The sequence below is a fragment of the Atta cephalotes genome (genome assembly GCF_000143395.1).
Source record: "Atta cephalotes unplaced genomic scaffold scaffold00053, whole genome shotgun sequence".
Taxonomy (NCBI): domain Eukaryota; kingdom Metazoa; phylum Arthropoda; class Insecta; order Hymenoptera; family Formicidae; genus Atta; species Atta cephalotes.
This window is the reverse complement of record NW_012130117.1, coordinates 1,140,182-1,150,487: the sequence shown is the minus strand read 5'-3', so window position 1 is coordinate 1,150,487 and position 10,306 is coordinate 1,140,182. Positions and strand designations below refer to the sequence as shown.

The following is a 10,306-nucleotide window of genomic DNA, read 5'->3' as shown; positions in this document are numbered from 1 at the left end:
CAGTGAATATAATTTCACAAGATAATATTTATTTTAAAATATTGTTTAATACTAAATTAATTTTAAATTGTTCACGTTAAGCTAAATTTAGAGTTCACGCTTTTTAAATTAAATATTCAGAATAGATAATAAGTTTTTGCACCTTATTTTCTTGATGGAAATTCTGTTGCACAATTTCATTTATAAAAATGGATTTGTTCAAATCTACTTGTTCAAATTATATCACAATTCTTTTAATACAGAAGATAAATATTCATCTGACAAAGGTTTGCTTACAGTTAGTATATTTTGATTATGTATACATATTTAGATAATATTGAATATTTGCTAATTTTAAATTTTGATTATAATTATTAAAATATATAATTATTCAGATTTTTATTTATCTGGAAACTCTCTTTTCACATTTATTGTGTTTCATTATAAAATTAAATTTTATTAAAAGAATTGAAGAAAAAAAAGGTAAGATTGGAAATTTTGGTAAAGCTTATATTTTTTAATTGTGTACATATCTATATAAATACAGAATAATACAAAGATTAAGTCGATATATAATATTTCATAATATTTAATGAAATTTAAAAATGAAATAATTTTATATCATAAAAGCTATTCATATAATTACCATAATTTTTGTTTTGCTTAAAGGAAGTAATGAAACAAAATGGCACAAGACAGTAAACATTCTAATTACAAAGTATACACAAAAAATACATCAACATATATTTTATTTAATAATCTCTTGCTTTGCATGCAAACACATTATAAATTAAGTTCATTTATTAACCAAGTACATGTCACACATACACACATACACACATATATATAGAAAGAGAAAGAGCAAAATTGTTTTTCAAAATATATTTTTTTATAGAATATATATTTTCAATTAAACTCTTATATACGTATTATAAATTCTATCTAATTATTAAGTGCTACAATTTTTATCTTGAGCAGTAGATAATAATACAATGCAATACAAGTATTAATTATACTAATTATATATTGTATGATGTGTGCTTGGTCATTGCTGAAAGCATCAGTGGCATGTTCTGTGTTTTTGGCATGCAACACCTGGTCTTCTTTGAATCAACAACATTGGTTTATTGGGTACTATCCATCTATATGGTGGTGGGTTGGTTTACTAATAGAAACATCTGCACGAGGCTAGACTATATTGGAACATCAAGGAATGTGATCGGAATACAGATAATAATCTTTCTGGCTATGTGAGTATCGAGTGTTAGAATCTTTTCTTAATGTCTGATGAATACAATACGGTATTTTCTATATGTCTGCAATATCAGAGATAATGGTTAAAATATTTTATGAAATGAAGAGAAAATTTCTCACACTTGTATATAATAAATATTTAATCTTTTAAGGGGCATAAAGAATTCTAGGCTATATTTGTAGATCACATCTATTATGACCGTGCGCGCGCAGATTATACTAGAAATGTTTTAGCAACATAGAGCACTGATGTGTTGTAAATACAAACTGCATTTTCTTCTTTACGCCTGTATACGTCTCTGCATAATTAACACATTCATTGTCACTGAATGTACCCACTTTTATAAATCATCTGCTGGTGCTAACTATGATTATTGTATCTTCTATTGTCCTCGAAATTTTTTCTTATTCTATTTCTATGTATTTCCTAAATTGTTCTAATTATATGGAAAAGTTTGCACAATTCATATGGCATGTGTATAATAATTCTAATTGCTTGGCAATGAGTGTGTTACACTTTATGCAAGATGACATTTTAATATAATGGTAGAATTTAATTGTGTGTGTTATATAAATAAATAATAAAAAAAATATAAGCTAGACGTACGATATGATTTAAATTTGCAAATTATTAAATATATATAATATATAAATAATAAGATTATAATATAAAAATTTTGAAAAATGTTTTCTAAAAAGATACTTTCTAAATGAATTTTTTAACATGATACAGCTTAAAATTATTTTCCTCTATGAAAATGTAATTTAATATAATGTTTAATGTTATTTTTCTCTATATTTATTAATTTAAAATATTTAAGAAGCTTTTTTTAAGCAATTATACATTTAAAAAATTTTATAATATGGATATATTTAATTGATTTTTGTATTTATTTTTTCATGAAACAGACAAGGCAACCTATATTTGTCCAGTTACTTCATGCAGCTTTTAATGTATCACAATGTGCATGGTTAAATGCTGGACAAAGATTCAACGTTGAAAATTGTATACGAACTCTATCAGATGTAGGTAAGTATCTTTTAGACTTATAAAAAATTCAAAATACTAATTCGAAAATAATGTTTATTTTTATGTAAATTTTGATAACATAACGTTACCTTTTACTATTTTTCAGCTAAAGGAAGAGGTATTGCTATACCGACTGATCTGGAAAGCCAAGTCGCTAATATGTTCAACAAAGCAGCTATGCTCAGCAGACAAACTAGTAAATGGTTGCAAGCTGCTAAACAACCAAAAATCGAACGTAGTCAAAGTCAGGTATATATATATATATATATATGTATATATATATAATTTATAACACATTCATAATTATAAAATTTGTATAAAATTAATTAGAATGGCTATACGTGCCATCGTGTGCAATTGTGTAATGAATTTACTTAAATGCATAGAGTGACCTACATTGTGTGGAAGGCTCTAGCAACGAGGTAAAGGTCACTCATGGAAGCATAGCACTTGATTAGTTTAGTGATGCTACGTAGTGCGTTTGCTAAAATTAGTACACTGTTACATATAGATCACATGAGCTTCGTCTGTTTCACTAAAGATGTTAATTAGCTATAGCTGCACATATACACATGCATACACATTTGCATAAGTATATATATATATACGAAAAATGTACAACAAAATAAAATTAGTTTCAATTAAATTCGATATTTAATGATTTGACTACATGTTAATGATAAAATCTTAATACAGTAAAGTATTAAATATTAAATCTTATATATTTAAATACTTACATTATTATGTATGAGAATAGATGTTTTGTATTGTGAAATGCATTTAAACTTTTGAACTATAAATTAATTTATTGTAGCGTAGATTGTACGAAAACTCTTGCCTATATGAAACAACTTGATTAATTGGCTATAATCAATTTATTTATTAATACTATTTATTTTTATTTAGCTTATGCGTTTAGATCGGAGTATCATAGAAGGTCTACAGGACATAGTATCTCTGTTAGAGGAACAATTGAAACCTTTGGTGCAGTCCGAATTGTCTTTGTTAGTGGATATTCTCTATCGACCTGAATTGCTGTTTCCTGCAGCAACTGATGCCAGAAAGAGATGTGAAAATGGTGGTTTTATTAAAAGGTAGATTTTTTATTTGCAATATATTAATTGCATTACATGCAACATCATTATATTTACACATTATTTCTTTACAGGCTAATCAAACACACTGAGAAATTGTTAGAAGAAAAAGAAGAAAAATTATGCGTTAAAGTTTTAAGGACACTCAGGGAAATGATGGCTATCGATCCTGAATATGGAGAAAAAGTGAGTGTCATGGAATTATATTTTGCATGAAATTATATGAATCATTTATCATATTGAGGAAGATATATAACACAGCATCGCGGAAAAGGGCATTCAGCTTATTTAAATAGATTTATGGTAATAGCATAGAAAATATAAGAATATGTTGTAAGATAAATACATTGTCTTTGCGAAAAGTGATTCAAATATTTAATAAAAAAATTTCATGTTTTATGCTAATTATCTGACGTAAATTTACAGCGTATTTTATCATGATATAGCTGAATGCTCGATCGATCGCTCACAGCACATTAGACGAATTAATACGCGATTAAATATTTATTTGGCTTGCTGCATAATTACGAGAATAATGTAAAAGTTAATAAGATTTCTCAATACGCCACAAAGTCTTAACGACGGGTGAGTAGGTCTCGTAGAATAGATCTGTAGGTAAAGATGTTTTCATGCTGCGAACGAAGAACGAAGGTATCTCGGAACAGACGGAGTCAGAAACGCAGGGCGAGTCACAAGTTGGAACAGGTTCCAATGATCAGTCTGAGAATCGACAAATTATTCAGCAAGAGCCGGTAAAAATTAAAGTAGATAGAAAGAAATATGGGCACAACGTATATGAAACGAAATTTTATGCCGAACATATTATGCTGAAAAGAGATCGGTGATTGCGTGATGTAATTTAGGACGCGCGAACGATACTTCTAACACCACTACGACATTACATGCTATTGCATTGTCAAAAGCAAAGAAACCCACCTAGGACATATCATCAGAAAAGAAGAAGAATCTATTTAATTCATTCTAAACTTCTCTCTGATATGGAAATCATAACAAATCATAATTTACTTTCCATTTTAAAAGCTAACGATAATAATAAATATGTTGCTAACTGTAGTTGATTAATTGTGTGATTAAGTTGTTGACTAAGTGATTGTCCATTATATGTTATATATACACATCGAGTCGTAAATCGTGTGGTAAATTCCGTAAAGTAGAGAATATGATGTAAAATTCCATAAAGTAGAGAATATGGTGTGGTAAAATTCCGTAAAGTAGAGAACATAATGTACGTTGTGTAGATCTTTTATGCATGACGCTTGATTTATGCATGTTTTAATTTATCTTTGTTTCTTATTATATTTATTCATTTCTTATTATTATTTTATTTCGTTTGCAATATTTTATATTAAATAAATCATCTCTATGTCTCCATGTAGAGTATTACATTTTGAAAAAATACATATGATATTGATATATTAATATTATATTTATATATTATATAAGTATTGTGATATAAGGATTGTATGCTCTTATATGTAAAAGTAATTTTGATTCACGGTGCAACAGTAACAAATAATTAATAAAAGTATGTATTAACAATGTGTTTACAATATATAATTTATGTTTTTATAAGAAAACTGTTATAATTTTCTGCAATACATTTACCGTGTATTAAAGACTTTTACAAGCTACATCTTTAGGAATATTATTTCTAGAGATTTGTTTAATACAAAAAAATATATATCTCAATATTATTATATACAAACATAGAGATATATATAATATAGTTTTATAGATAGATATGTAAATGTACATAAATTATGTAGTAAGATGTACCAATACAATGATTAATAGATTATATATTTTAACAATTATACTAATAATTATAATACACATATTACATATTTTAATTATTAATACTTTTAGCCACTTTAATTATTAATACTTTTAATCACTTGAAAGGGAGTCACATATACTGTGAATGTGAAATGATTTTATGTGAATTTTATTGTTTTGTTAATTCCTTATTCCAATGACATGGATGTATTATTTATAGATAGTTGAATATTTATACTCACAATTATTTACAATTAACACAGTTTGAGCATATACATTGATATATTAAAATATCATTGTATGCAAATCCAAAATATGTGTGTTGCTATTATTCACTCTTATGTGCTTTACCTCAGGATTACACTTTTATGTATGTGAATACAATCTTACACCTTTACATCAATTTAATTACTTATTCTCTGAAGTCTTCAATTTTCATATAAATCTTCATCAATTGTAAATGTACAAATATGTGAATGTTGTTTACATTGACGTTTACCTTTTTCTCTCATATTGCACTTTATTTTGTCTCAAGTTAAAAATTTTATGTCAATGAATATAATGAAATTTTTTCCTACACGCATCCTAAATTGCACAAGGTATTTCTCACACCATAAAGCACCGATTTTGTAAATATATGATTCAAATCCGTGCATAAATATTATTTGTGATATAAAACTATTTGTTGAATAGAAAAGAAATATATCTGTATTCTAGATTTCTTTTTTTTTTATTAATGTTGTGCACTATGTATTGGTACATCATTCTGATTTCAAACATGTAATAAAATGTTGACGTTAAATACTTCTTTTTTTCCGTAGGGAGACGCATTAAGAAATAATCTTTTGACGCGTTATTTTGGCAAAAGTTTTATACAAAATCCGGAGAATGTTGATATTGGAGTATCCCGTAGCGCGACTATTACTCATGGTCCGGGAGGTAAGTCATAAGATACTATTTATATATTAGATTTTATTATTTGGATGTCTAATAGCAAAAGAATTGCTATATTTATAGCAAAGATATTAAGCCGAGCTGGTAGAACATTGCATGATGTGCAAACTCATCTTGATCGTGAAGGTGCTTCAGATTTAGTGGTAGAATTGGTAATTAAGAGTGTACACTCTCCGAGCATATTTGTAGAAGTCGTGGAATTAGGTATCGCGCTCTTGGAAGGTGGAAATCCTATTATACAAAGGAGTATATTTAATAAATTAATGGGTGCCGATTTAAGTCAATCATTCTTCAAGGTACGTTAGTCTCACAATTTTATAATGTGCGTGTATAAACATTTACATTATTATTTTTTACACAGGTATTTTACGATAAAATGAAAGATTCTCAGCAAGAGATTAAATCTACCGTGACGGTAAATACATCTGATATGGCAGCGAAAGCACATGAGGATAAGGAGGGCAAAGAGGTTGACAAATTATCGCGAAAACGTGGATCAGGTAAAATAAAATAAATACTAGTAATATACCATTAAATAGTAGTAATATACCAAGCTATAATTCTCTATTTAATTGGTGCTTTTTTATATATTTCTGTATATATAGAGTCTAAACAATTCTACATAATAAAATCTACATAATAAATTCATTAAGCGTTTACCATACATATGCAGGAAAGCCTAATGGAATGGTAATAACCGATGAGCTGCACGAGGAATTGAATCAGGTCGCGGCGTCTAATGCACAGGCATATGCAAACATGCGCAATGGTCTTGCACCTGGCGAAGATACAGCAAATACGTTAGATGATTTAAGCGAAAAATCAGACAGAAATAAAAGTGGCAATTCGTCTGGTGGCGAGAAGGAAGAGGGTCAATTGAGTCCTAAAGTTTTGGTGATGCAACCAATTCTGCGTTTCTTGCAGTTACTCTGTGAGAATCACAATAGAGAATTGCAGGTGCTATTATTTGATCAGAATTCATATTTTTGTTATGACACATTTCGTGATATTAATAAATTTCTTCGTTCTTTCATAGAATTTCCTAAGAAATCAAAATAATAAAACGAACTTCAACCTTGTGTCGGAAACGCTCATGTTTTTGGATTGCATTTGTGGCTCTACTACCGGTGGATTAGGCCTTCTTGGTCTCTATATTAATGAATATAATGTAGCGTTGATCAATCAAACTTTAGAAACGTTGACGGAATACTGTCAAGGGCCATGTCATGATAATCAAAATTGCATCGCCACACACGAGTCCAATGGTTTAGATATAATAACGGCATTGATACTAAATGATATCAATCCTTTGGGAAAGACTAGAATGGATTTGGTACTGGAATTAAAGAATAATGCCAGTAAATTATTGTTAGCGATTATGGAAAGCAGAGGTGATAGTGAAAACGCTGAAAGAATTATGTACAACATGAATCCGAAACAGCTTGTAGATGTAGCATGCAAGGCTTTTCATCAAGAATCATTAGATGACTTTAGCGATATCGACGATTCTTCGACGAATGCAGAAGAAGGAGTATCACCCAAAGAAGTAAGGAATAAAATATTTTATGATAAACAAGAGTAAATTTAATCTATTCCATATACTTTTTTATTGCAGGTTGGGCATAATATCTATATTTTGTGTCATCAATTAGCGCAACACAACAAAGAATTAGCAGTGATGTTGAAGCCATCAGAACAGAATAATGCGGATCCAAAAATTAATAAAGCACTAGAATATTATGCGTCTCATACAGCTCAAATAGAGGTGCTATGATTTCTGTATAAATAAATAAAGATAGAATTTGTTTTGAAAAGTAATATGTCAATATTTTTATATTTCAGATTGTAAGACATGATAGAACACTTGAACAAATTGTCTTTCCGATACCGGAAATTTGTGAACTTATAACTATGGATACAAAAATAAGAGTGCTGAACACTACAGAGCGAGATGATCAAGGATCAAAAGTTTCCGATTTTTTCGAGAGAACGGAAGACATGTTTAATGAAATGAAGTGGCAAAAGAAGCTTAGGGGTACGCTTAATTATAAATAAATTGAAATATTATATGATTTTGTATTATATAATATAATATAAAAATTATATAACATATTATATAATATAAATTTTTATTTTTAATAGGTCAACCATTGTTGTTCTGGATGAGCAGTTATATGTCGCTATGGAGTAACATTTTATTTAATTGCGCCGTTCTTATAAATCTTATTGTAGCGTTTTTCTATCCGTTTGTAGATTCTGTGCCTAGTAAGTTTTATAATTAACGAGGTTCAAATCTTTTGGATACTATATCTTAAGAAATAATAAATGATATCTGTTTTTATTCTGTTTAGAACTCAGTTATCATTTATCAGCTTTAATTTGGACAGTCATGCTTGCATCTGCTGCTATCATTATTACGTTGCCAAGAGAATCCGGTATACGTACATTTGTTGCGTCAACGATATTGCGATTGATTTTTTCCGTAGGTCCAGAACCAACATTGTGGCTGCTCGGTTTTGTTACGGTAAAAACATAAAATTCAAATATGTTTGTGTAAGATTATCTTTACTGATTGCTGAATGCATCATAATTATATGTTTCAGATTACATTAAAAGTTGTACATCTTATAAGTATTATAGGCAATCAGGGTACCCTGACTAGAAGCGTAGAGCAAATAATAACAAATATTGAACTTTTGTACCATATGTCATATATAACATTTTGTGTTCTGGGACTTTTTATGCATCCATTTTTCTATTCAGTTTTAGTAAGTAACAAAGTGACTAATTTGTATTCTTTTCACAATATGAAGGATTATATTGCAGAATTATAATATTGTTATTCTTTTCAGCTCTTCGATGTAGTCTATCGCGAGGAGACTTTGCTCAATGTAATAAAATCTGTAACTCGAAATGGAAGATCTATTATACTCACGGCTGTGCTCGCCTTGATTTTAGTTTATATGTTTTCCATTATTGGTTTTATGTTTTTCAAGGACGACTTCCTTGTTCCTGTAGATGAGGAGATTATATGTAAGTTCAATCTCCTGCTAGTTTTACATATAGATTTTCATTTTTTTAACATACATTCATTCAAAAATTATTTTGTTCATAGCTTCCATTGAGCAGAAAATTGCGAATACTTGCAGCGCTGGCAGCAAAGAAAACTGTGACGCTACGGAGACTATATCACATTATGCTAGCGAAGGTAGATATATATATATATATAGAGCAATAATATATAATTTTTTTATTTGATGTGAAAATGTATTAAAATAAATTAATAATTCAGCAAATGTACGAGAGAATAAACCTGAAATAGTTAATGTTGGCGGAGAGTTAAAAGAACGAACATGTGACTCACTCGTCATGTGCATCGTTACCACATTAAATCAAGGATTGAGAAATGGTGGTGGAATAGGAGATATTCTGCGAGCACCTTCTAGCGTTGTAAGTACAAAGATATTCATGACAAGAAATATCAATAATGATAAACTTACTTTATAAAAATTTATGTTATATTCCAGGAACCTTTATTTGTTGCAAGAGTTGTATATGATTTACTATTTTTCTTCATTGTGATAATTATCGTTCTGAATCTCATCTTTGGTGTGATTATTGATACATTTGCGGATCTTAGATCGGAGAAACAACAGAAAGAATTAATTTTGAAAAATACCTGTTTTATTTGTGGTAATTATTTATTGATTTTATAACTTTCACATATTTGTAAGATATAATATATTTTACGATCTTATATTGAATTATTTTTTTTTGTTATGTAGGCTTAAACAGATCAGCTTTCGATAACAAAATAGTTTCCTTTGAGGAACACATAAAACACGAACATAACATGTGGCATTATCTCTATTTCATTGTCTTGGTGAAAGTAAAGGACCCGACAGAATTCACGGGTCCAGAGTCGTACGTTTACGCCATGGTTAAGGTAATAGTTCATAGAGCTTGAAAAACTTGGGCGATGCTTGTACCTTTAAGCTCTATGTACTTTCACAGGATCGGAATCTGGAATGGTTCCCGAGATTGCGAGCCAAGTCATTAGCGGCGGACGAAGGTGAAGGAGAACAAGTGGAATTAAGGAGTCTGCAGTCACAATTAGAATCTACACAGATGTTAGTTAGATGTCTGTCCCAACAACTTACCGAGCTTCGTGATCAGGTAATAATCACTAATTCTTCAA

The 10,306-nt window shown here is 29.1% G+C and overlaps 1 protein-coding gene across 1 annotated transcript in view; it reads left to right on the top strand.

Moving 5' to 3' along the window:
- The window catches only part of LOC105623125 (inositol 1,4,5-trisphosphate receptor), a 48,256-nt gene that overhangs the window by 35,514 nt on the left and 2,436 nt on the right, over window positions 1–10,306 (top strand). The window contains exons 22-41 of the mRNA XM_012204522.1: window positions 2,143–2,263; window positions 2,370–2,512; window positions 3,170–3,357; window positions 3,432–3,543; window positions 5,976–6,093; window positions 6,172–6,404; window positions 6,470–6,608; window positions 6,782–7,065; window positions 7,145–7,654; window positions 7,724–7,873; window positions 7,951–8,143; window positions 8,251–8,373; window positions 8,460–8,632; window positions 8,712–8,876; window positions 8,961–9,141; window positions 9,224–9,316; window positions 9,401–9,558; window positions 9,636–9,801; window positions 9,894–10,054; window positions 10,123–10,284. Of these exons, the coding sequence (XP_012059912.1) occupies window positions 2,143–2,263; window positions 2,370–2,512; window positions 3,170–3,357; window positions 3,432–3,543; window positions 5,976–6,093; window positions 6,172–6,404; window positions 6,470–6,608; window positions 6,782–7,065; window positions 7,145–7,654; window positions 7,724–7,873; window positions 7,951–8,143; window positions 8,251–8,373; window positions 8,460–8,632; window positions 8,712–8,876; window positions 8,961–9,141; window positions 9,224–9,316; window positions 9,401–9,558; window positions 9,636–9,801; window positions 9,894–10,054; window positions 10,123–10,284 (3,573 nt within the window). The remainder of the gene's footprint in view (window positions 1–2,142; window positions 2,264–2,369; window positions 2,513–3,169; window positions 3,358–3,431; window positions 3,544–5,975; window positions 6,094–6,171; window positions 6,405–6,469; window positions 6,609–6,781; window positions 7,066–7,144; window positions 7,655–7,723; window positions 7,874–7,950; window positions 8,144–8,250; window positions 8,374–8,459; window positions 8,633–8,711; window positions 8,877–8,960; window positions 9,142–9,223; window positions 9,317–9,400; window positions 9,559–9,635; window positions 9,802–9,893; window positions 10,055–10,122; window positions 10,285–10,306) is intronic.